Source organism: Phodopus roborovskii, unplaced genomic scaffold, assembly GCF_943737965.1.
Source record: "Phodopus roborovskii unplaced genomic scaffold, PHOROB, whole genome shotgun sequence".
NCBI lineage: Eukaryota > Metazoa > Chordata > Mammalia > Rodentia > Cricetidae > Phodopus > Phodopus roborovskii.
In genome coordinates this window covers 12732322-12758390 of record NW_026126516.1, presented here as the reverse complement: position 1 = coordinate 12758390, position 26069 = coordinate 12732322, and the positions used below count along the sequence as shown (strand labels likewise).

General features: G+C 51.5%; 2 protein-coding genes across 2 annotated transcripts in view; one reads left to right on the top strand and one right to left on the bottom strand.

Annotated features, from left to right (window-relative positions):
• Window positions 1-25543, top strand: part of Brf1 (BRF1 RNA polymerase III transcription initiation factor subunit) — a 44736-nt gene extending 19193 nt beyond the window's left edge. The window contains exons 5-18 of the mRNA XM_051196696.1: window positions 989-1061; window positions 7860-8009; window positions 9481-9574; window positions 11901-12027; window positions 12589-12628; window positions 12713-12805; window positions 16156-16419; window positions 18233-18294; window positions 18898-18979; window positions 19055-19110; window positions 19781-20037; window positions 23975-24026; window positions 24466-24637; window positions 25170-25543. Of these exons, the coding sequence (XP_051052653.1) occupies window positions 989-1061; window positions 7860-8009; window positions 9481-9574; window positions 11901-12027; window positions 12589-12628; window positions 12713-12805; window positions 16156-16419; window positions 18233-18294; window positions 18898-18979; window positions 19055-19110; window positions 19781-20037; window positions 23975-24026; window positions 24466-24637; window positions 25170-25207 (1560 nt within the window). The 3' untranslated portion in view covers window positions 25208-25543. The remainder of the gene's footprint in view (window positions 1-988; window positions 1062-7859; window positions 8010-9480; window positions 9575-11900; window positions 12028-12588; window positions 12629-12712; window positions 12806-16155; window positions 16420-18232; window positions 18295-18897; window positions 18980-19054; window positions 19111-19780; window positions 20038-23974; window positions 24027-24465; window positions 24638-25169) is intronic.
• Window positions 2260-4314, bottom strand: Btbd6 (BTB domain containing 6). The gene is made up of 4 exons (XM_051196694.1): window positions 3877-4314; window positions 3710-3800; window positions 3486-3604; window positions 2260-3330 (listed from the first exon to the last, which is right to left on the bottom strand). Exons 1-4 carry the CDS (start codon window positions 4251-4253, stop codon window positions 2298-2300), a joined length of 1620 nt encoding a protein of 539 aa, XP_051052651.1. The 5' UTR covers window positions 4254-4314; the 3' UTR covers window positions 2260-2297.
• Window positions 25544-26069: the final 526 nt, after the last annotated feature.

Here is a 26069-nt window from a genome sequence, read left to right as displayed (position 1 = left end):
GGTGGCTGGACCTGACCTTTTCAGTTGGGCTGACTCACTGAATTGACAAGTCATAAAATCTCTCCCCCTAGTCCTTCTTCATCTAAGGAAGACCCCAATGTGTATTATCCCATAGACGTTGTCTCTTGACCTATGTCAACAAATAGGGGGTATGACCTTCATGCCAAGAAAAGGGCTAGAGAGAGCCAACAGGCTAGGCTTGACTAGGCGAGGGAGTTCTTTCAGGAGGCCAGCGGCAGACCAGTCACACCTGTCAGTTTCGGGTGGTCTGGCGTGAGGTCTGTGGGGGTGTCAGGGAGCTGTGGATGGGAGGAGCTTCTGTCTAGGGTTGGGGCAGGCCTGAGTACCCAGGTCAATCCGTACACTGCTGGGCTAGGTACTGAACTGCACGTCAGGGTTCTGTACACTGGCAAACCTTTGCTTTCCTGACAACTGATAGTGCTCCTGCCACTCCAGCCCCGGATGGACTCACCCCACTGCTTACCTCCTCGCAAAGAAGAGCTGTGGCAGGTGGCCAACAGGCTACATGGCAGATAAGGACTTGAGGTGAGGGTAGTGGAGGAAGTATTTAAAGAACTTTCCTAAACAATCATTGACAAGAGTAGGGGAGTCTGGGCAGCCCAACAGAGGAAGGCTGGTCCTCCTTGTGGAGACCAGCAAAGAATCATGGAGTGGATTTTCCATAGCCCAGCAGGGATTTCTGGCAGTGGGTTCTTCCAAGGTTGTACAGAGAAACAGGCACATTAAAACAGCAGCTGAGCTGGGTGTGGTGGTGCATGCCTTTACCCAGCACTTGGGAGGCAGAGGCAGGCGGATCTCTGAGTTTTAGGCCAGCCTGGTCCACAGAGCAAGTTCCAGGACAGGCAGGGCTACACAGAGAAACTGTCTGAAAAAAACAAAATACCAAACAAAAATTATTAAAAAAAGGAAAAAAGCAAATGTTTTCTTGAATACCAGTGCATTCCTAGCCATGTTCTCTCTGTCACAGGTGAATGTGTATGTGCTGGGGAAGACGTTCCTGCTCTTGGCGAGGGAGCTCTGCATCAATGCACCGGCTATAGGTAGGCTGGGCTGACATGATACCACTGTGGAGACTAACATGCCAGGTCAAAGTACAGAACCCTAAAGGGAAGAATGTCTCCTAGAATATGTGAGACATATGGTCAGTAAGGTTTTATTTCTGGTGCAAACTCAGAAGGCTTCCTACCAGTGCCTGTCAAATGTGGCTCAGATCCAAAGGGAAGAGTAGGGTGCTTCGTGTGGGGAACCTGGCAGATACCGTGGGAAAGGCAGGGGCCTCCTAACAATTGAGGGAAGACGTTTCAGGAGCAGGTGCCCTCTAGCCATGGCCCTTCCCATATTCAAGGATGGGTTTTCATGGTTTCTGAAGTATCAACTCATGGTTAAGAGGCACTACTGGGGGCTAGAGCAGAGGATCTGGGAGGATAGGGTTGAGTCCCAACAGAGCCAGGCTTCTGATGTAAGACACACTGGGCTAGGGCACAAATTCTCCCCAGACACCATTGTCCTGCTAGTGGACCTTTGAAGGCCGGGTGCTTTTCCAGGACAAAACATTTGCAAGGGAGGACAGAGGTCTGGGCCTAGGGATCCCTGTTTACCCAAGCACCCCTTAGCAGGGCACACACCACACAGCCCGCTCCTTAACCCTGACCCCCACAGTCAGACCTTGAGTGCTTTAACAGTCACCCAGACATGTGGCCTTCTGCAGAATTGTAGCTACAGCCCACAAGAGGAAGACAGCACACATGCCAGGCAGGTGTAGCTGGGCTCCCCTGAGATGGGGTTGGTTTTAACTGCTCTGCACTGCAGACTTCATAACAGACACGATGTTGTTGTCAGAGTCAGAGACAATGGGCTAGTAAATAATTCCTACCGTCACTCATCTACATGTGGCTTTTGTTCTGTGAAGCCTTTATTATGAAAAGTCACTTAAATAGGGTGGAACTATTTTAAGTGGCTTTTCAGCAACTCAAGGCTTGAATGGAAGGTGGACTGGAGGCATTTAGAATCCAAGGGTTCTGAAGCTTGGATGCCATTGGGCAGGGACCTGTCCTCCATCTGCAGAATACCATCTTAGGGTCAGGGGACACCTGCAATTCAGTTCTAGGCTCTGACTGCAAAGAGAAGTCATGTGTTTCAGACTCAGGCTGATAGTGTAAGCCAACCCTTTAATGGTCTCAGTAAGGCAGTAGGCAGTGTCCTGCACCTCCACTGCACTCACTGAGTAGACTCCACGGAGGAAGAACCTGGTGCAAGTCTACCCCAACCTCTACACCTTAGGCATAGAAGATGAGCTCTGGAATCTGTCCACCCTGGACCCCAGTCCCATTGGTACTGTCCGAGGAGCACTGAAACTGGAAGGCCACCTTCCCACACTGCACCTCTGTCATTCCCTCCTGCCCAAAGTAGCTGAGCTCACTGCCGTCCAGGACAGCACTGGCAGTGTAGAAGGTGTCCTGCTCCACTTGGACTGGATGCTCAAACCAGACTGGGAATGTGTTGCTGGATCCATCTGAAACAAACTTGGTGAGATTCTGAGCTAGGACCATCCCTAGCCGCTTGAGTTCAATCTTCACGCTGTACTCAGCCTTCCCAGAACTGGACCCATATAAGCCCAGCCCAGCAATGAACACCCTTCTGTCCACTGCAAACTGGATGCTGTCACAGCGCCCACGGTACCTCCACTGGTTACTTCGGTAGGCAGAAGACTGGAAGCGGTGGCACCTTTGTGGAACAAGGCCCTTTCTCTTGGTCAGGGGGAAGTCAAGGAGGGGCTTGTTGGCGGCCGTGTACCAGAGGAAGATATTGTGGGTCTCCTCCAAGGTCAGGATGTCTGACTGGGCAGCACCATTGGCAAACTCCTCTAGTGTCATAGTTGGGATTCGGACTAGATAGAGGGCTCTTCCCAAAACGTGCCTCTTGTTGTGAGGGGTGATGGGCAGGCCCTGTCTCTTGCACTCTGCCTCAGCCCAGTTCAGGACAGCCTCAAAGACCACAGCCTCTTTGGTGTTGAGGGCCTCCCTAGTCACAATGATCTCCAAGGTCTGCCGGTCAATTTCACAGAAGCCTTCAGACCTCAGAGCCATCTCAGCCTGTGCATCAATGACTTCCCAGCAGCGCTGGGTCAGTTCAGGCTCCTCAAACAGTCGGCTCTGGGATAGCAGCACACAGGCATTCTTGGCTTCCAGGCTTGTCTCCAGAAAGTTGACACAGGCCTTGGCTAATGCAGGCACAATGTACTTCTTAGCAGCATACAGAGTGGCGAGCACTGTGTCCGCCTCCAGATCAATCTCATCGCTGTACATGTACCTGGGTAAGGCAGGGACTCTTCTGGGGAGCTGCAAGGGCTGGCCTCAGAGGAGCTCATGGACTCCCATGCACACCCTCTCGGGTTGTAGAAAACATGTAGGAAACCACTGGAAGGCAACCACCCCATCCTTCCAGCCCCAGGGTACAGCACTTACTTTAACAAGACCAAGAAGGCTGCAGGCTCGACGTCAGGAATGTGGATTTCTGACTTGACTTCCGCAAGGTCCCCATAGAACATGGCATAGAAGACGGAGCTGCCGACAGCCAAGACGTACTGTGGATGAAACAAAGTCACCTGACCTACAGGGTTGTAAAGAAGGTCCAGGGAAGGCTGCGTCTAGCCAGGCCCGCCAGGGAACAGGGTTGCGCCCCTACCAACCTTGTGCGCGGGCACGCGCCTGGCTGCCCCCAGGGCTCCCACGATGAAGTGGACGTCAGCCATCAGCTCGTTGTTGAACATGAGCGCATTCCTGCAAAGGGGAGAGGCACACGGGCTGGGACGGCGCGCGCCTGGGCTCCAGAGCCCGGGGGCGGGCGGCGGCTCACCTCTCGCGCAGCGTAGGATGGAAGGACTGCCAGTTGGGGCTCTCAGGATTATTGTTATCTGGCGCGGGCGGTGCGGGCAAGGGTGGCAGCGGGACGGGCGCCAGGCGCGGTGGGCAGCAGAGGCCGACCTTCCTGCCCACGGTCGCGCCCGCCGCGTTGCTGTTGGCGATGTCCGTGGCAGTAGGTGCGGAGGCACCGGCGGGCGGGTACAGTTCTGCGGCCATCTTCGCTCCGGCCGGAGCCGCCTCCACACTGGTCGGCGCCGCCCCGCGCGCCTTCGCGCCGCGCCGGGGCCTGGGCAGCGGCTCTGCGAGCACCAGTAGGGAGGTTAGGCACTGTGCCACCCGCCCATGTAGGCAGGCCAGCGGCAGCAGCATGGAGCCACGGCGGCCCTGCCTGCCACCCGCACCCCGCACCCCGCACCGAGCCCGCGGCCCGGCCGCAGGGGGCGCCGTCCCGCCCGTACCCAGTACGGCGCAGGCGTCTCTCGTCACTGCGTCAGGACGACGCGGCTTGCGGCGAGGCCCTGCCCTCGGGTGGGAGGTGTCGAAGCCCCGCCCAATGGGTTCCCAGGTTTGTCTGCGCTGTAGTTGCAGTTTTCTATCACGTAGAGGAGGGAACTCAGCAGCTCAGCTTTTGTAAAAACATGATACAGCTAGCTTTCCTCCATGGAAGAAATGAGTCTCTTTTATGTCTGGCTTCTATAATAGAGCATAAAGTCAAGGGCAGTACACCTTGTTGTATGTCAGAATTCCTTTTTTTTTTTTTTTAAACAAATCAGGACTTTATATGCTCCAGGGAGGCCTCCAACTTCTATGTAGACACTCTATAAGTTAACAGTGCTGCATTTTGTTTGCTAGTTCATCCAGCTGTTGTGACCATTGGAGGACAATTTTCCTCTCCAGATCCTAATCGTGATTCTTTGGGCCTTTACATAGAAGTGAGATAGATGGTAGGAAAAAAAAAAAAACGGTCGTCCGTTTTTATGTCTATGGATGTTTTGTTTGCATGTGTCTCTGTGCACCACACGTGTACCTGGTGTTTGCAAAGGCCAGAAGAGGAACTGGGGAGGGAGCCTGGGGCTTTTGCAAGAGCAGCGAACACTGTTAACCAGGAGCCACATCCAGCCCTTGGGTTACTTTCACTTTTTCGTTGTTGTTGGTTTTGTTTTCTTGTTTGTGCTGGGATTAAAGGGGTGCACCACCACCATCTAGCTTCAGTTGCCTTTTTCTTTTTTTAAGGTTTATTTATTTATTTGCTTGTTTATTAGATAGAGTGTTCTGCCTGCATGTATGCCTGCAGGCCAGAAGAGGGCACCAGACTTCATTACAGATGGCTACCATGTGTTTGCTGGAAGTTGAACTCATGTTCTATGGAAGAGCAGCCAGTGCTCTTAACCACTGAGCCATCTCTCCAGCTCTCTTGAGATGGTATCTTGATAGTTGATGCTGAGCATCTTTCCGTGTGTTTCTTGAAATAGATGTCTACTCAAGTCCTTTGCCCGTCTTCTATTGAATGTGCCTGCTTACTGCATTGAGCTCTTTAGGATACGGATCCTAGCCCCGATCCTAGTGGTTTACAGCCGTTTCCTCCCGTTTTCATAGTTGCCTTGACTGTGAGTAGACTCCTTTTCTACATAGAAACTTTGCAGTCTGAAGTTGCCCTGTTTGTCTGTTTTTGCTTTTGTTGAATCACCACTGTTAGGAACAATGTTAGAGAGTCCCCCATATTTTCTTTTAGGAAATTTGTACATCTTTGGTCTGTTTGGCCATAGTTGTACGCGTGACAGTAAATCTTATTTTCCCGTCCTGTTTGTTGAAGAGACTGCCCTTAACACTATATTTTTATTTGTCCATCTGTTTGCTTTCTGAGTCAAGGGGTCAGCTATGCAGGCCTGGCTGTCCTGGAACTCGCTCTGTAGACCAGGCTGGCCTTGAACTCACCGAGATCCACCTGCCTCTGCCTCCCCAGTGCTGGGATCAAAAGTGAGAGCCATCTTGCCTGTCTTGGTTTCTTTGTTATTTAATGCACATGCCATTTTCATAACTGTTCCACAGATTCTGCAAAAGGATTACTTTGTGGGCAGATAGTAAATGTAATCTAGTGATACCTCAATCCTTTTTCCTGACTCACCTCAGATTTGAGAGAACTTTGTTAAAAGTTCCCATCATTGTGATTTGGAAATGTGTATTTCCAGCACTTCTTGCTTTGTGTGGCTCTGGCTCCGCCTCCCGTGCACACAGACCCCACTCCTGTCTGCTTTGCAGTCACTTGTTTCCCCTGTTCCTCACAGGCCTGCACTTCCATTCAGGGACGGAAGTCAAGCAGCCTCACCCCTTTTTAACTGTTTATTTAGAGACAAGGTCTTGCTGTGTTTCCCAGGCAGACTTCAACTCCCCATCCTTGTACTGCGGCCTGTGTCGCAGCTTGGATTACAGGCATTTGCCATGCATACTATCCTTTTTATTTAGGGAAGGTGAGTGGAGGGGTGGGGGTCAGGGATGTTGAGACAGAGTATCACTCTGTAGATCAGGTTGGCCTTAAATTCATAGAAGTCCATTTGCCTCTACTTTCTGGATGCTGGGATTAAAGATGTGCACCATCATTCTTGGCCTGAGGACATTTTTAAAAATCAGGTCTGTTCATTGCTGTATTCTGAAGGCCTGGAATGTAGCAAATATGTATGTGTATATTATATGTGTAACTTAATTTTTTTCTTTTATAGCAAAGTGCAGGCTTTTAATACCAGCGCTCAGGATGCAGAGACAGGCAGATACCTGAGTTCAAGGCTAGCCTGGTCTACAGAATGAGTTTCAGGACAGCCAGGGTTACACAGAAAAATTCTGCCTCAACAAACCAAAGAAACCTTTGGGGGCCCAAAGCTGTTGAAATTTTACTAAAGGTGACTGCTAGGGTTCTGGACAATTTCACACAACCTAAGTGTGTGGTACCCAGCATAGCCAGGTGGGGTGTGACTTGGATCTGTCCAGTCCCTGCAAGGTTCAGGCTGCTTCAGGGCCTCTTCACTGTCCTCTTAAGCCTTCCCTAGCTCCTTTTGTTGTTTTTCTTTTTAAGAGAAGGGATCTCTGTTTTTTAGGGTGGCCCAAGTGTCCTCCCCATCCATTTCCCAAGCAGCTTGGGTTGCAGGTATAAGCCAATGTGAGTCCCTGTGTGAGCTGGACGGGATCCCTGTGTGTGTGGTCTCATGGAGTCACTTGGGAAAGGTCCTTCTGCCCGGGAGGATGGGCTGGGTGTGAGCCAGCAGCTGATGCCCTTTCTCTTCCCTGCAGCTGTCTGGAAGGTGAGGGAGATGAGTGACACTCTCCCAGTCTCAGAGACTCCTTGTGAGCCGCCCTGGTCCCCCTCCAGTGTTATCTGCCAGCATTCTCTGAGCTGCCTGCTTCTCAGCCCTGAGCATAAGTGGCTCTTCCTCACAAGTCCCCAGGTCTCCTGTCTCTAGGTAGTGTCTTTGCCCTGAAGGCAAGCTAATAATGAACTGAATTCATCAAGTGACTTGGTTGTTCTTGTTGGCCCCATTCCTGGGCTCCATAAATGTTTGATGGAAACTTCAGTGCCCAGCAGAGTGCCAGGCGTACAGGAGGAGACGCAACTGTGAACACGTGTGCACTTGTGTGCCTGTTGTGCTCATGGATGCTGTGCTGACACGCCACTCAGGAAATTCAGAGCCCACATCTGTCCAGCTCTCTAAGCTCTCATCACTCTCCCAAGAGGAGGTGGCAGTTATGCCCCATCGTCCCTACTGTCTTATATGCCCAGATTTGCTCCCTGTGAAGACAGCGCTTTCTCTCTGGATGCAGTGAACACAGCTACACAGCTAAGGCTCAGAGAGGCTGTGCTGCAGTGGAGGGGACCTCAGAGAGCCTGTGTGATGGAGACGTGGGCAGAGTCACCAGTCACTGTGTATTCTTAGTGCTTCGTGTACATGTGTGCATGCACACTAAGGTATTGTGTCTACTGTGCAGACCCGTGCTTGTACATTCCACGCTTTGCTCATCTACTGGAATTTGGGGAGAAGAACCATGAGGTATCCATGACAGCTCTGAGGCTTCTGCAGAGAATGAAGAGGGATTGGATGCATACAGGCCGGCGCCCCTCCGGCCTCTGTGGAGCAGGTACAGTGTGGGCCATGTGCCCCTAGGATGACAGCTCAGGCTAACAGTTGAGTAGCATTTTCTATCCTGATGCTTGACAAGCACGTGCATGTGTCTAGGAGGGTTCTAGCCATCAAATTTAGGGTCCCGTGCATAGTAGGAAAATGAACCCTAGTCATCTGTTTTGAGCCTTAAGCAAGCAGTCAAGCACATGAGGTATTGGTTACAGTTCCAGAATCCACCTTACATAAGAGCTGTGTCCTGAACCCAGGACCTACCTGACCTTCATGATTTTCCCTCCTTAAGGACTCTGGCACTTACTCCCTTGTTGGCCTCTGTAACTTCTGAGATGAGAGACTGAAAGGACAATTGGTAGCCCTCGCTCCATGCCAGGTTGTCCACTCGGCAAATTGTTGCCTCTCAGCATGGTTAGTGATGTGGCCTCTGATGTGAGACACTGAGTCCTTGCTAGCCCAGCAGCACAGTTGTTGTGGTTGCACCTGTGAGGACCTTCAGGAGCTGACTATGGCCTAGACCAGGAGTCCCCTGCTCAGGAAGAGCTTCCAGGCCAGCAGGGGTATTGCAGACGGTTTTCTTTGTTCTGCCAGGTCCCACGGCTCCTTCAGCCCCAAAGAACACGTAGAGAGAGACTCATGTTAATTATGAAACTGTTGGCCAATGACTTGGGCTTCCTATTGGCTAGCACTGTCTTAATTATTAACCCATTTCTGTTAATCTAAGTATTTCCATGTGGTCTTATCTTACCAGAGAAGGGTCTCTACCCTTCTGTTACTCCTTTGGTGGCCTATAGGCAGGCTCCCTTTGCCTACCTTTCCCAGAATTCTCCTCATCTCCCAGTCTTGCCTATCTTTCTGTCTTATTGGCCAACAGTGTTTTTATTCATCAACGACAAGAGAAACATGTATACAGAAGGACACCCCATCGTCAGGGCCTGTTCTTTCTGTAGCATCCATCTTCCTACCTCTTTGCATGCCAGGTACCACTCCTGCATCAGTAGGGTGATGCTGCTTGTATATGGGACCTGACTTCCACATTTACACTGCAAATTTTAGGGCCCCATGCTTACTGTTACCACAATTTACACTTGTCAGATGCTGTCGTTAGCCTGTGCCCCAGCCTTTTCCAGCTTAACTATATCCTCAGGATCCTCTGCTCCCATCATAACCATATGTCATCTTAAAGTTAATTCACGTGCTTTGAGGAGTTACTAGAAATTCTCAAATTTTCTGCTTTCCTTATGTTTAAAAGTAGAATGTAGTACAGCCTCAACCCAAAGTAAGAATGGGACTATCTTTGCCGGAGACTATCTGTATTCCAGGTCTATTTGGAGAAGGCAAACACCCTGTCACCTCGTAGAAGCCACAGCAGACACATCCCACTCACAGTTGCTCAGCTGTCACTAGCCAGAGCTAAGTGTTTTGCTCGCTTTTATTTCTGTGTGAGTTTCCTGATGATCTCATTTCTTTCCTAGCACTTTTGGTTGCAGCCAGAATGCATGACTTCCGGAGAACCGTCAAAGAGGTCATCAGTGTGGTCAAAGTGTGTGAGTCCACACTGCGGAAGAGGTCAGCATTCTCCTTCACTGCGATGGCTGCGGGGCCCAGCTGTGTATTGGATCTGCTACTGCCCTGGGTTTGGAAGTGCCGGCTTCCCACTCCAGTGTCTCCTGAGATTAGTAGATTGTAATTTATAGAGGCTCCCCATCCCACAGATGGCAGGCAGGCAGGCAGGCAGGCAGGCAAAGCTGCTTTGGAAACAGACCCGTTTGGGTTTCTCTGTTCTGAGCTCTGAGAGCCTGAGTGACTTCTGCTAGAGCTGATTAACTCTTACCATGTCTGTTGTGGGCCACAGGCTTTTCTTTCTGTGCCCAGCTTTCAACAGGCTGCTCCCAGCTCAGTCGAGTAACCTGGGCAAGGAATTGCTGGGAAACCTGTCATTGCCGACATATGGATCATAGGTTTCAACATTTGTTGACCCTTTCTGCTGAGGGCATCTGCTATAATACCTTCTAGAAACAAACGAGAAGATCATTTTAAGTATTTTGCCTCTAATATGTTTAAAATTACTTTCTTAAAGTTATCATTACAAAAAAGTTATCATTACATATATTTATGTGTGTGTGTACACATATGCCACTGAACACAGTGGTGACATTAGAGGACAACGAGGGGGAGGTCGGTTGTCTCCTTCCTAGGGTCACTAGGGATTGAACACAAGTACTTTCATATCCTAGAACTCGCAGATAACCCTGTGCCTCAGCCTCTCAAGCGCTGGGAATAAAGGCATGTGCTGCCACACCCATCCTGTTTTTTTTTTTAAATATATATTTTAAGAATGTAGTGTATATGTACAAGTATGCATGTGTAGATCAAGAGACAAACTGCCAGAATTGTCTCTCCTTTCACTATGGACGAGCCAGGGCTTAAACTCAGGTCATCAGACTTGGCAGCTGACACGTATTTGCTGATCCATCTTGTTGAATTAAATTTCCATTTAACCATTTTATTAAACGTATGGCATTGCCCTTCACTGGCTCTGAGAGAGCTGCTCCTCTCTGGCCACTACAGCAGGAGAGCTGTCCCCACCCTTCACTATTGATATGGGAGAGCTGGCCCTGATGGCATGGGCACAGAAGCTGGCTACTCCTCTGAGTAGGGTGGTCCCAACAACCCGGACTGACTGAATCAGCTACCACCCGGGCTCACACTTAGGGCTTTGAGTTGGCCCACTCCAACATCTGCCCATCTATGACTTGCCAGAGTGCATGAAGGGGACTGGTCCTATGCAGACATAGGTGCAGTGTCTCTGACTTGGGGCAACAGCAGGGTACCAGAGAGGAATTTTGGTGAGAGTCCAGTGTCGATGGTGTACGGAAGCCAGAGGCCTTTGACCAACAACTCACTGCAGTGAACATTTGCATGTATATTAGTGGACAAAAGTGTGACATACCACAGCTTCCAGTGCCACTAAGAAAAATGAAGAGGTGTGGAGAGTCGGGAAAGATGGAGGAGCAAAGTGGCTTTATTGTTTGTTGTTTGTTTTGGTTTGGTTTTAATTTTTTTTTTTCTTTTGGGTGTGTTGCTACCAGGTTTAGGGGCAGATATGGAGGGACTGGGAAATGAGTGGGCTTGGGATTCATGATGTGAAATTTCCAAAGAATCAATAAAAAATTATATTAAGAAAAGTGTAAGCTGGCCATTACCTTTCATCCCAGCTCTTGGCAGGCAGAGGTAGGTGGATCTCTGAGTTTGAGGCCAGCCCGGTCTACAGAGGAAGTTCCAGGACAGCCAGGGCTATACACTAAGGGAAACCCTGTCTCAGTATTAATATCAATAATAATAATAGTTCTGATGCTGAATGAAAATAGAAATGTAGCCAAGCACTTCTGTAACTCCAGCTGTAGGCACCCCGAGGTGGGTGGGTGGATCAAGAGTTCAGGTCATCCTCAGCTACAGAGCAGCTTCAAAGCCAGCCTGGCCTACAAAGAAACAAAACCCAAAGCAATCAAATGTTAGCCAGCATGTGCTCATACTCACAGTGATTGTTGACGTGAGGCTATCAAGATGGCTCAGCGGGTCAAGGATGACAGACCACATGGTAGAGAGAGGACTGACCTCCGCTTGTGTGTGGTGGCATGTATACATGCTTGTGTGTACGTGAGCACCTTCCCCATGTAAATGAACTAAATTGTTGTAGTTTTAAGAAAATGCAGAAGAGTTGATAAGATTTCAATTGTGTTGGCGGTCACGGAAGTGCCCTGCTCAAGTTGCTGGGTGGGGAGAGGAAGGCCGCCTTCCTTGCAGGGCCTCCCGAAGCTCTTCCACGGGGACCAGGAGTGGGCACTTGGAAGTAGTGAGGGTACCATGGCCTTTCTCTGCTTTTCTGTCCTAGGCTCACAGAATTCGAAGACACTCCAACCAGTCAGCTCACCATTGATGAGTTTATGAAGATTGACTTGGAAGAGGAGTGTGACCCTCCCTCGTACACAGCTGGCCAGAGGAAGCTGCGCATGAAGCAGGTGGCTCCTTACCCCCTGTTCACACTTGGGTTTTCCAGGAACATTTATTCTCTAACGTCCTCACATCTGTTGACCTCTCCGTGCTGCTGACCTGCTCTTCTCTGAGCCTTGAGAATGAGTTTTAGGGGTGTGACATGTGCAGACTCTCCAAGCACGGTCCACATTGGGGTTCGTGGCGAGCCTTCTATCCCTGGCCCCTTGAGCCCATCCCCACAGCCAAGCCTTGCTTCTGGTATTCCTTGTCCCCTGAGGTAGCCACCAGTGCAGCCAGACTTTCTTCCGTTATCACTGAGCGTGTGACTCTGCTGGCACTAGGAGTGCACCGAGCAGGGAGGGCAGCTGAGTTTTGGGAGATACAGGGGTGCGTTCTGCATGCGACAGACCTGACTCTTCCCTGTCACAGTGGCTTGGGCAGGATGCTGAGGTTCTAAGTTTTTGGGTATTTAGAAAGGAAGAAGGGGGCCAGGCTTGCAGCTCCATCTGACCATCCCAAGCCTTGTCAAGAGTGAGGCTTTGGACATTGGGCTCCTTACCAATTGGACCCTTTTGTTTGTCTTCCAGCTGGAACAGGTCCTGTCTAAAAAGCTGGAGGAAGTTGAAGGTAACTAGCCAGTTCTCACACGAGTGTTTCCTTTTTGCTGCAAAATCAACTCGCTTACCTTTTGCTTTTACGCTGTGCCTTTAGGTGAGATATCCAGTTACCAGGACGCCATTGAAATTGAGCTAGAGAACAGCCGGCCAAAGGCAAAAGGGGCTCTTGCCAACTTGTCAAAGGATGGTGAGTCCTCCCTGCCTGCCATTAAGCGCCTTGAGGGCCCCAGGCCAGCACCCCCACCTCCCCACTCGCTGGTCCTTGCCCCCGCCCCACTCTGCTTGTCTCCCTGCACTGGAGCAGTACATTGCATATCAATTGCATATCTTCACCTGTCCACAGCCCTGCATGTGCTGCATGGGGGAGCCCTGCTGGCCGAGCCCTGCTGGCCTGTTGAGAACCATGTATACCCACGTGGGCTCTTTAGAGCTGCTATAAGCATTTGTGCTGGTAGAGTGCTTTCTCTGGGCTGTGCAGAGTGAAGGCGAAAGTGTCTGCTTCCGCCCTTGGCACATGGTCTGGGGAAGCTACTCTGAGCGTCCTTCTGATTGCCTGTCTGTGCTCTCTGCTCACCATGCCGGCTGGCACTGTGCTGACATCCTGTGCCATGCCAGGCAAGTGTAAATGTCCTTTGTGTTTCCCCTCAGCGTTTGCAGACTCTTGCTTGTGTCCTGTGTCCACATTAAGACGACCTTGTCCACCCCTTCTCTGCCTCACTTGTCTTTCTTTCTGTCCTGTTCTAACTTCCTTTCTGTCTGGCCTTTGCTCCTGGACTGTTGGGGTTAGCACCACACTGCTGCCTTCTGTGTGACTGCTGTAAGCAGTGTCTTTCCTCCCTTGGTCCCCATGGCAACTTGCAGCTTGACAGTGCCATTGGTTTGTGTGTGCTGACTACTCCTGTCACTCATTTTCAGTCTTTTTCCGAGTTCTTGATTCTGTCATGTACACAAAGTGGTTCTACTGCAGTTCTCTACCAGCTCTTAATTTCTTCCTTGAGTCTGCCTGGCCCCGCAACACCCTTCTGATCTTGATGGCAGCAGCGTGGACTAGTGTTCATGCACTGAGCAAGTTATTCCCTGATGTGTCATGGTGAGTGGACGGCCACCCGTTGTTGTCAGGGACTTTCACAGGGTTACAGTATGTGTGGAGACCCAGGAGTCCCTGCAGGAGGTGAAAGGGACAGTGTCCTGACCGTCACACCATTGGGCTCTTCTCCCTGGCCCCTGGAAGGCAGCATTTGGATCTCAATGGCTGCTGTACTTATACCCATCCAAGGACTTGGTTCCGTCTGCAGAGTTGAGTTTGCCACTTTTGGTTTCTCTGTGTAGTGGTTTTCTTTGTAATCTTTTCTAAACTTACATAGCCTTATTCTCTACCCATCTTTTGCACGTGCATAGTCTGCTGCCTTCTGTTTCCTAGGTCAATTACTTCTGCCTGGCTTCATCCTTCCTTCTAATTTTACTCCCCCTCCCAGGTCACCTGCCTGACTTCTCTGTTCTGAGTCTGCTGACTGTGTGCGTTTGGGGCACTGAACTTCCTGTGAGAATGGTCATGTTTGCAGTTTCTTAGTCTCAAGATATTTCCTGTATTCCACATTGAGGGCACTGTGGAAATTCTGGGGTAAGGTGTGCTCTCATGTGGTTACTAACTGCGGCTTGTATTGTGCAGTAATCGGGGAATGCTGCTGGTATGATCCTCCTTGGTTCTTCTTGGGCATGCAGTTTCCATAGGCACCGCAGAGAGGCACCCGTGTCACAGCCACCGAGGTGAGGCGGCATGTCCCACTCTCAGTACCAATAGAATCGAGAACCTTCAGTGGTGGCTCTGCCGCAGAGGTCTGGCCCTCCCTCACTCGGACTTCCCCCTCGTCTCCCTCACGTACAGAGAGATGGCAGTGTCTTCTACCAGAGGCCCTTAGCCACCCTCAAGTCTAGAGACCTGGCTGGGCCACACGTAGACCCGGGTGTCTCCAAGTCTTTGCCTCTGGTCCTCTTCCACTTTATGCTGCCTGGAGAACTTCTCCAGCAGCAGAGGCCATGCTTGGTGGCTTGATTGGGTCTGGAGCATCCTCTTCCCTTAGTGCTTTGAAGTAGCTGATCTTCTCAGTAGGCCTTTTGGTAGAGTGTGCTTGGTCTCAGCTGTCTGTTCTAATGTCCTTCGTGTAATTTTATTTATTCCTTTTCCTTGAACTTTATCTGTTCCTGTTCCACACATCCTGGCTTTGGAGCACAACAGAAAACAACTAGCCACAGGCAGGGTATTGTGGGTCAGATTATACAGGTGTGTCTTTAAGATCTGACACCTGAAGGTGTATTGCACGCGCTACAGGCTGTGTTTGGCTCTAATGCGGCTTTGGTTCTTCAGCTTTGCCTGTGAGCGTGCATGGTGTAGGGTGAAGGCAGCAGCACACCCACTGTGACCCTAGACTTGCCATCGCCGCTGTCTCTGTCCTTTGTAAGGGCGCCCCACCCTTCCTCCCTCTCCAAGCCGCCACTGGCTGCTCGCTGTCGCTGTCCTGGGTTAGTGCTCTTTTCTAGGCTCTGGCACAGAGGTCTCTTATAGACATAACCTTGTCTTTCCTCAGCATTATTTTTAGGCTGCCCATTGGTAGCATGGCCCCTTTTCTCGTGTAGCTCCCATTAAGAGTGGTGAAGTGCTTACTGCTCCTGTTGAGTGCGTTTGGGTTAGTTCCAGGTAAACCTGTGTGCAGTCTCTGCAATACGCATGTCTTTTGTACTGGGCAGAGTGGAATTGCTGGGTCTGGTTGGAGGTGGCGCTGGCAAACAGTTTGCACAGCAGCCGCCACTGTCAGCGTGCATAAGCAGTGCCTCTGCCTTCTCTCCATCCTCTCTGATGAGGTCAGCAGTGCGTGTGGTGTGAGGGCGCAGCGGTCTGAAACCGTACAAGACAGCTCTCGTGCTCTGACCTGGTCCGTTGGAGTCGCAGGGCTCTGTGGCTGTGCTTCTCTTGCATTCTGCCCTCCGTGTGTCCCTCTCTCTGCTGGTGTGGTCCCTTTTTTATTTGGGTCCTGTGTTTTCTGAGCATAGTTGATTTTTACACGTTGTAGACTGTCGTTTCAGACATGACCTAAAAGGAAGCTATGACTCACTCACCTTTGTCTTGACAGTGTCTTTCACGGGGCAGACATTATAACTCTTTTTTTAAAATCATAATTATTTCAAAATCTATTTATGTTTTACAGGTTCTGCTTTTGTGTTGTTGAAGGTGATTTTGCTAACCCTAGAGCACAAACTTTATTTATCTTTCCTGACTGTTCTTACGCTCTCAGATACTACATTTAAGCCAGCTTTTGCACAGAGCATGAGGAATAAGCCAGGCCATTCTTGCACGTGGGCAGCCAACACCGTCTGCTGGCAGGACCGTGCTTTCTCTGCTGCAGAAAAAGGCATGCTTTTTGGTAGTTTTTGTGTTCTCAGTTATTTTGCAGCTTTGCAAAAAATGTTGCTGTTACAAAAGTGGGCTCTTTCTGGCTTTCTGCCTGGTTGACAGGTGGTGTGCGAATCGTGTGTCCCTAGGCTCCGGTGAGGACTCCACACCCAGCCCGTTCTGTGAGGAGGACACGGAGGATGAGGAGCTGGAGGCTGCTGCAAGCCACATGAACAAGGACTTTTACCGAGAGCTCCTGGGGGATGATGGCGGCTCCGAAGCAGCAGAAGGCCCAGATGGGGGCAGCAGGCCCCTTGCCCTGGAGTCCTTACTTGGCCCCTTGCCCACAGCAGCCAGCCTGGGCATCTCCGATTCCATCCGAGAGTGCATCTCCTCCCCAAGTGGGGACCCCAGTGAGTACGATGTGTCAGGGGGACGTTTACAGTCCAAAGGGTCCCTGCTGTGGATTGGGCCAGAAATATCTTGGGCTTGGGTGAGGCAGTGCGAAGTCCCTGCACAGTAGTCAGTGGTCCGTGGGTACCCTGGTCTCGTTTATCTTGCTGTGATAAATATCCTGTCAAAAGCAATCACATCACATCCATAGTCGTCAGTAGCAAAAAGAAAACAAACACTGCTGCTTGCTTGCTTTCTCGTGTCTTATCTAGTTTAGGATTCCCTGCCTAGAGGATGGTGCCACCACAGTGAGCTGGGTCTTTGTACATCAATTAACAATCAAGACAGTACTCACAGACTTGCCTACAGGCAAACCTGATAAAGATGTTTATTCAGTTGAGACCCTCTTCCCAGGTGACTCTAAATTGTGACAAGTTGGCATCGAAAAACTAAGCATCACGTGGGGTAAAGAGCTGGGTATGTGCCAACACGCTGAGATGCCAGCTGCCCTTGTTACCATATGCTCCCGCTAGTCCAGCTGCTTTGGCTGGTCGGCTTATGGCGTGGATCCTGAGTTTCAGTGGCTACCAAATGACTAAGAGAGGGTCTGGCATAGTCTGAAGTCATGCAGGTGCGGGGGACCAGATCATTCCTGATCTTTCCCCGTTTTCTGGAGTGGGAAAGCCTGGGGTAAGGTGCAACTTCACCGTCGGTCTGTGTTGCCTGCTGAGCTTGAACGTGGACAGAGGAGAAACCGCTTACCAACAATTGCTCCTGCCACCCAACAGTACCAGATCCCTACAGCTTCTTACCCCTCACCTGTAAAACATTGGGACTGAGAGGTTAAGAGCACCACTGATTTGCCCTTTCAAAGGATTGCGTCTGATTCCCACTACCCACATTGTGGCTCTAGTCTCAGGGGATCTGATGCCCTCTTTTGGCTTTTGGAGGAACTGCACACATCCATGCATCCATGCAGGCAAATCATCCACACATACAAAATAAGTTGTAATAAATAAATAGTTCTGAAGAAGGGCTGGGGGACACCAGTGGCTGTGGAAGGGTACCTGGTCCCGTCGCTGTAATGGGGCCTTTCTCTCCTGGCCAGGTAAAGACTTGACCTTTGCTAGAGGGCGGGGCCTCGCAGCTGGGTAGAACAATTGAGAAATGGGGCCTGTAGGAGGGGTAGACCGCTCAGCTGGGGTGGGCCAAGAATGTAGAGGACAGTTGGGTGTCTGCTTTGAGGGGACAGGTGATTCAGAACAATGCAGAGGGACTTGTCAGCCTGAGCCCGGAGAGGGGAAGTGGGGCAGACTTCGGAGAGTCTCGAGGGACGGTCTCACCGTTAGTGAGTCACCCCAGGACCTCCGCCTTGAGCTGGAGAGGATACCCCAGACATCCCAGCTGTGTGAACCAGTTGACACGCCTTACATGGGCCATTGGGTGGGTGACGGTGGTGGTGGTGAGGGGGGTTGCCCAGCATCTAGTAGGCTGAGATACTGGTGGATGGATCCAATGGCCTGTACTGCTGGACTCCACCTTACACCCACCTCCAGGCCTTCTAACCTGGAGTAGGATAGCAGCGTGCCCAGACCAGGCCTACTAGCAGCTCTTTACCTAGTCCTTGACCTGAGCTTACGTTTCTTGTTGAGGACACAAGATACATTCTCTGTGCCTGTTTTCTTCCTTGATGGGCAAGTGTTAAGGTGACATTCTCTGGAAGGAGGTCCGTGCAGCCCCTTTGCCCTAGCCCTGCCTGGGTCCCACACATCCCCACGCTGAGCAGTATCTCCTAGAGCAGCCTCTGTGACACTGATGGGTTCTTCTCTCTAGAAGACACTTCAGGGGACGGGGAGCTGGACCTCAGTGGCATCGACGACCTTGAGATTGACAGAGTAAGCCCTGGTACTCCTTGTCCCCGGTGGTGGTTGGGACGTGTGGAGACTAAAGGGAGGCTGAACTGGGTTCAGATTCTGTCACTCGCCTTTAGCCTCTTTGAGCCTTGTGGCTTTCTCAGACATTCGCTGGCAGGTGGGTGGGCCAGACATGCCGCCTGGACTCCCTCCTCCAAGCTCCATTCCAGGGCAGCCGTGGCTGTTATGTGCCCTTCCTCTGAAACCCCAAACAACCCTACCAGGACCACGTTGGGAAGGCTCTGAACTCTGCACCTGTCCTTGGCTCCCATTGTATCCCAAATATATTGTATATCTCTAATCCCCAAATACCAGGGGCCCCAGACTATTCACTAACACTTGGCTATGTATCTTAAAGATCTGCCTAACAAGGCCTAGAAACTGTGAATACTGGCTCACGGCTGCAGGGTAAAGTCGGCGGAGGACGATAAAGGACCGCCTGGTTTCTCTGCTGAAGGGAGGCCTTCCCACAGCCTTTCTTTAGCAGTTTAAGCATTTAAATAGGAAGCTAGTTGCTGAGAGATCTTGGCGTACCACAGAGCTCAACCTCAAAGATCTGAAGCCACTTCACTGTGCTTCCCACAGTACATCCTGAACGAGTCAGAAGCCCGGGTAAAAGCCGAGTTGTGGATGCGGGAGAATGCCGAATACCTGCGGGAGCAGAAGGGTAAGTCCATCCTTCCGTCTACCTGGGTCCCAGGGTCTGTCCCTTGCTGAGGCCAGCTGTTTTGTTCCCTCACAGAGAAAGAAGCAAGAATAGCAAAGGAGAAGGAGCTGGGAATCTATAAGGAGCACAAGGTGGGTGCCTCACTGTCGGCTGATGGGAGGGAACCATTGTGGGAGCACCTCTCCCTGGTGTCCGTGGGAGCCTGACTCGGACAGGCCGTAGAAGCCATGGGACCCACACCTCTGGCTGCCAGGGTTGTGTTGGTTGGCTGCCCCATCACAGGTGGATTGTACCATGCAGCTGTGCAGTAGCATACCCAGCACTGGGACTAAGGCAGACCTAATTGAGATGTAGGGCTGGACTCTGGAGTTCCGGGCCTTCAGGCCCTTGTTGAAGACAAGACACCCTATCTTTGTGCCCGCATTCTTGATAACAGGCAAGCAGTCTTGGTAACTTGGCTTAGCTGTTCCCTCTGGGGCTTGTAGGAGCTGAACCTTTCCAGAGCCAAAACTCAGGTTCCAGGGCCGAGGCAGAGGACGAATGGTCCCTGCCTCCAAGAAGGCCTAGAGACTTGGATAGGGAAGTGGGTACCAAAACTCCATGCCACCAGACATCGTGTTCCAAAGAAAGCCTTTGCTAGGAAGGGTAGAATGGCAGAAACTGAGCTAGCCATTGCCAGGGCTGGGAGCTACCACAGTAGATCCAAGCCACCTTTCTGTGTCCCTCCAGATGGGCCACAGCTGTGGCTCGGTAGTAGACGGCAGGTATGAAGAAGGAGGTTTTTTTGTGTGTTTCATTCAGCCCAAGAAGTCTTGCAAACGCCGGGAGCCAATCCTGGCCAGCACAGCTGGGGAAGCTATCGAGAAGATGCTGGAACAGAAGAAAATCTCCAGCAAGATCAATTACAGTGTGCTTCGGGACCTTAACAGCAAGGGTGGGGGTAGCCCACCCAGGGAGGACTCACAGACCCCAGAGCGTGCCAGCACCAAGAAGCTATCGCGGAGGAAAAGAACGTCGAGCAGAAACAGTGCTGACCCTGGGACAAGCATGGGGAAGAGGTACCATCCTGCCCCTTGGCCTGGGTGTCTGCCTGGGAAAAGGGCCGCAGAGGTTTGCAGCCAGGGCTTTGGGAGCCACACTTGCCCAACTGTATGTTGGATGCTAACAAGCTCATCCCCAGAAAACAGTTGGGCACTTAGTTGGGATGGGCTCCTCCAGCCCTGCCCAGCCACACCCCTTCTTCACGCCTGAGGCTGCATTGGCTCTGTTGCGAGAGAGGAAGCAGGCACACTGACTCCTGGTGGGCACAGGGAACCAGGCCCGGGCCAGAGTAGGCCAGCCTGGGCATGGTGGGTCAGGGTTGTTCTGCACCTCCACAAGGGGGTGGGCGTTTGAGGGTGGGCCAGCTGCACGTGGTCCTGCTGTGCCATGACTTACTCTTAGGTAGGAGCTGCCAGCTTTCCTGATGAGGTCACAGGTAGTTCATTCCCTTGGCTCTGGAGATAGGCTGGATACCCAGTGTTGCTATCATCCTGAGCATTCTGTGAGGTTCTGCCTGCTCAGTCTCCATGCTTGACTTAGCCATGGCTTGTCCAAGGAGGAAGCCAGAGTGCTTTGTTTCTTTGTTGTGTTGCCTCCCTTTTGCTGTTGGTGGGGTTTTGTTTTCTTACCTAATCCTATAAAGCTGTTGTAGGACCCAGGAGGGTGAGGCAGGAGAATGGTGAGTTCAGGGCCAGCCATGGCTACATAATGAGACCCAGTCCTCAAAATAATAATAATTAAAAAAAAAAAAAAAAAAAAAGGTGGCTCAGTGGTTAAGAGATCACCCAGTGTCAGGCAGGCAGCTCCTGTAAATCCAGGGGATCTGTGCTTTCTTCTGGCCTCCACAGGTACCCATACAAGCCTGATATAGCCTTACACACACACGCACACACACACACACACACACACACACACACACACACACACATACACTCTCTCTCTCTCTAAATAAACAAACAAATGTAAGTCTTAGAGACCTAGAGAAAGAAACATACCAGGTGTGGTTGCACACACCTTTAATCTTCACACTTAGGTTGCAGAGGCCGATAGATCTCTTGAGCTCAAGGCCAGCCTTGTCTACATAGCAAATTTCAGGACAGTTAGGTTGTGTGGTGAGACCATGTTTCAAACAGAGAAGAGGGAAGGAGGCGAGAAAGCAAGGAAGCCAGGCCAGGCCAGTAGCCCTGTGCCGTTCCCCTGGCCCAGCCAGTTCACAGCTCACAGCTTTTGAGCTTGGTAGCATGTTCATAGAGTCCTTTACTGTGTCCAGATTGTGAGGGAGAAAAAAAATGTACCTCTGTGTGTGTGTGTGTGTGTGTGTGTGTGTGCGCTCGTGTGTCTGTCTCTGTCTGTCTGTGTCTGTTAAGACAAGGTCTCACAGTGTACTCAAGACTGGCTTGAACTTTCGATCCTCCTGCTTCCTCCCACAAGTGCTAGAATTGCAGGTGTGCACCATCACTCCAGTCTTTAATATCTTAGTGTTGCTTTGTTTTTTTTTTTTTGTTTGTTTTGTTTTGTTTTTTAATATCATAAGCCTGATCCAGCTGGAACTTACTTTGGCAAAAGGAGTAAGACAGGAGCCACACTCAAGTTTCTGTGTGGATGCTGTAGACAGGGTCTGTCTATGAGAAACCCATCAGGTGACCCAAGTCTCTTGTCACCAAGCTGATGGTAGCTTTACTTTGCATGGCCCAGTAGTGTTTGGCGGGCCAAGTTCTTGAGAACATTTTTGCATGCGGCCTGTTTATTTTTTCCATGAGCTGAGAATGCGGTGTCTAGGCTAGGCCTCTTCCCAGGTCGCTCTCAGACCCTGCTTTAGTACAGGGATGTCCTTGCAACCTGCCCTGCCCTCAGTTGGTGGCACGGTAGTCTTGAGTTTCCAGGTCCTGCCGGGGCTCCCTCTATGGGATCTTTCTGTGATTCCTTCCAGCTGCTTCTGTGTGTGGCAGGTACCTAACTTTCCCCCATCCATTGTGCTCTCAGGGCCTGTCGGGCGTCCCCTGTTCACCAGGCCTTCCCTTGACCCCTTGATTGATGCCTCGGGTTGGCTATTGTGTCTCCTGTCAGTGCTGAGTCAGCATGGCGGCTTTAGGCAAGAGCTTCCTCAGAAGGGAGCTAGACTGCCTGAGTTTTCTCAGGTGCTGTTTTCATTCTCCTTGTGTGGCCCTACAACCGCTCCTCTCTGACATCACCGCCTGGAGAGCCGTGGCCTGAGTGCCCATTGCCGCTGCTCCTTGCATGTATAGTAGGTCAGATGGGGCAGGAGTCAGGGCTTGGCTCTCCCTCACCGCCTAAGCCCTTGCCTTGGCCGCCCAGAAGGCATTCTCAGTTCAGCTTTTGGTGGCCTGTATCACCATCCCTATCTGTCTAGCTGTAGCTAGAAATGGGTACAGAGTCTGATGGAGCTGAGTGTTCACAGGTCGAAGTTGAAGCTCAACTAGGCCACGACAGTCAGAGCTGGGAGTTCTAGTGTAGTGATTGACTTAGGTATCCTTTGTGGTCATGTGGCCAGGGGAGCCTGCTAGAGCCAGACTTTGTGAATTTCTAATATCCCGAGGGGTTATGAGGGCCTCAAGGCTGGGTGTCCCCAACCGCCGCAGTCATGTCTCTGCCCTTACTCACGTTGACCAGTTCTGACAGTTCCAGCAAGGAAAGGAAAAAAGACCACCTGGCTCCAGATTCTCAGCTTTTTCTATCAGCTGTTACCCACTGTCTGACACAACCCCCCTCAGGAGCAGTCTGGCAGGTGAGGCTGGTGTAGCAGTCAGCCATCTACCTCTGGGAAGGTGTTACCTTAATGGATCCAGTGCTCCAAGCTTACATAAAGGCTTTTGGGTTTCCCAGGTCAGACTCAAGCAGGCTTCAGCTCAATAGAGGCAGTACCCAGACCCTACATGCAGCCCCACCTGCCCTGTCCTGGTTAGCGATCAATAGTCATGGGGTGTTTATGAAAATGTAGCATCGATAGTCAAGGCAGAGAGGCTAACAGCTGGTAGGGATTATTTATCATTGAAGCTGAAACTATGCTCTAAGGAATGCCATGCTGAACTTACTCTCTGGGCACTCACAAACTCTTCTATGAGGCTTGGCCAGCTGCTCTTGGGTCTACACCAACACCTGTAAGAAGGCTTCAGCTCCCTGGCTAAGGTGCTCTGTGCCATCTGCCTGGTACTAGATTCTCTTGGCAGCATCATCAGGGTATCCAGTATGTCGTAGCTGGGCAGGACTAGGCCTCAAGGGCCAGCACAGAGCATGATTCTAGGCCTTTGCCTGCCTGCATAGTTATGCTCTAGAAGAAAGGAGTCTCCCCATGCCCAGAGCCCACTTACACTGACCTGGATAGCATTGTGCCTGTCTCGTCTTGAGTGGGTGCCCCATTTTCCTTTCTGTGACTTGTGGACATGGTGTCAAAGGTTCCCTGAAGACAGGCCCAAGGTGGAGGTTCTGCTGGGGGGGGGGGGCAGAATATTGGTCAGGGTACCTCTGTGTATCCCTGACTGTCCTGGAATTCACTCTGTAGACCAGGCTGGCCTCAAACTCCCAAGTGCTGAGATTAAAGGCATGCGCCACCCCCTCCCCAGCTGGATCTCACACTTTTATATATCTCACATCCATGCCAGAATGATGGTAGGTATCGATTAATGCAAGACAGCAGGCAGGTCAGATCAGGATGACTCGGGAGCACTGGTGTCCCGGGTCAGATCAGGATGACTCGGGAGCACTGGTGTCCCGGTCAGATCAGGATGACTCGGGAGCACTGGTGTCCTGGTCAGATCAGGATGACTCGGGAGCACTGGTGTCGCAGGTAGTAAGATCGAGGACCAGGTGAGACCTGAGGTCGGCAGGAGGCCTGAGGGTATGAAGAGAGGCTGGGGTAAGACTGATGAGATGCAGGCAGACACACACACTCACACTTAGAGCCGGTGCTGAGGCTGCTTTTATGCTTCCTTTTAGGTTGAAGCCTCTGGTGCCTACACACCCAGCTAAGAAGGCAGCTGTGGGAGAGGTATGTTGTCCTGCACAGCTGGGGCAGGGCCTCAGGAACATAAGTTCCCATCAGGCTTGGCAGGGGAGGCCCAGCTGGTTGCTGCTCTCCATCATTAGCCTGGCTCCAGCAGAGAATCTTGAAGCTCACTCAGGGTGTGAGGGCGCCAGGGTCACACAAGTGGACCCTGGTAAGGGCAGGCTTTGTGCCAGCTGCTCTGGGGCTAAGGGTAAGTTCCCCACCACTGTGGATTAGTGTGGGCAGAGGCTAGACTGCACACCGCAGGGCCCTGCCTCGCTTTTGGAGAAAGGAGGCCTGGGGCTTCATAGCCCCAGGAAACCAGAAGGAGGAGCTAATGGATGCAGGAGGCAGGCTGCTCCTCTGACCACAGGGGCTCTGAAGTGTACCCATGCCTGGACTGAGAGAAGAGCAGCACACTCTGCTTTCACCCCAGAAACAGGCCTTGCTCGTAAGCTCCCCTACGCTGGGAGCTGAGCCCATCAAGCCATCAGCAGTCTTAGTGGAGAGTGGACCTGTGTCATACCATCCTGACGAAGATGCAGATGAGGAAGACGCTGAAGAAGAGGATGGAGAGCCTTGCGTCAGTGCTCTGCAGATGATGGGTGGCAATGGTGGGTAGGACCCACATGGTTATGGGCACACTACAGGAACTTTGTGGGGACATCCAGAGAAGTAAAGACACAGCCCAGATATGAAGCCTACTGGTTACAAAATAAAATTCTCTCTACAAAGAAGGGAACTAGGATACTTAAAACTGGCCATATTGAGTCTGAGGCTCTTGAGTGTGCTGGAAGGAGCTAGGCAAAGGCTAAGAGGCCCAGCTCCACTGGAAAGTGAGGCATCTATTATGAAGGTCAGGCCAGGGCTTCTGGGCTTCTTGGGAGTCGGGGAGGGGAGGGCTGTTCAACCAGAAGACAAATGTCTAGATTGCCCATACTGTTTACAGGCCCAGGAAGGAGCCAAAGCCCCTCCCTGCCCAAGGAATATATACCAGTCCATCAGCCCCAAAGACTTATGGGAATAGATTGAAATGGTGGGCCTTCAGGTGTTGGCCTGTGAGAGAAGGCATTGGGGTTGGTCCCAGGAGCTGGGAATGTACAGGCAGCTGCATGGTCTTACACCACTGTCCTATGTGCTTTGCAGATTACGGCTGTGATGGTGACGAAGATGACGGCTACTAAGTGGAACTCAAGGCCTGGCAGCTGGACTCCAAGTGTATCTGTTTTATGGGGGTCAGATGGGCCCTGGGGCCACGGCTCACACAGGCAGCATCCTGGTGCTGGACTCCAAGTGTATCTGTTTTATGGGGGTCAGGTGGGCCCTGGGCCACGGTTTGTGGAGCTCAAGCAGTCAGACACCACCCTGCTTGACGTGACGTAAGGGTTCTCCCCGCTGCCACATTGTGGCCCCCATTGTACCTACCGTTGGGAATCATGTTTTGAGCAATGTAAGGAATATTTTTGCCCAGCAAGGGAAACCAGCTGTATGTCTGTGTGTAATCAAACGTGTTCAGGGAGCAGCTGGGTCTGGATCCCACGTCGTGGCCTAGCCTAGTCATTGAGGCACCAGAAGTCCTCGGGCAGGCTTCTGTGTGCTCCTGTCATGAGATGAAAGCACAAAGGGGCTTCACTCACGGAGTAATTGTGCTGCCAGTGTTCTCTGCCCACCCTTCACATCCTGGAGGGATAGGTATGGCCAGAAGGCGTGGCTGTTACTGCTCTGTGCTTTGCAACCATAGAGCCCCTGGAGCCCCTGCCTTTAACTGCAGCCCCAGCTTCCTGCTGAGGTGGACACACACGCACTCTACCAGCTCTAATGTCCGTTCACTGCCTTGAACCACCAGGAGCATTACAGGCCTCAGCCTCTTGCTTAGGATACATGAGCTATGCATCTAGGAGCCCTTGAGGCTATCCAGTGGTAGATTAGTCAAGTTGTGTAGCACGCTCAGCACATGGAGACCAGCAGACAACATGCCTCTGCATGCAGTTTCCTGCTAATGTCCAGCGCAGCCTGTGTGGGGTTGTGGGTTCCAGCCCTGCCCCA

What these genes read in the sequence shown, in the direction of transcription:
- Btbd6 (XM_051196694.1), bottom strand. Translation starts at nt 4,253, where the DNA reads ATGCTGCTGCCGCTGGCCTGCCTACATGGGCGGGTGGCACAGTGCCTA. An exon ending in GGCGCGTGCCCGCGCACAAG is followed by an intron (nt 3,605 to 3,709) that starts GTTGGTAGGGGC and finishes TTTCATCCACAG; the next exon opens with TACGTCTTGGCTGTCGGCAG. An exon ending in GCCTTCTTGGTCTTGTTAAA is followed by an intron (nt 3,331 to 3,485) that starts GTAAGTGCTGTA and finishes TGCCTTACCCAG; the next exon opens with GTACATGTACAGCGATGAGA.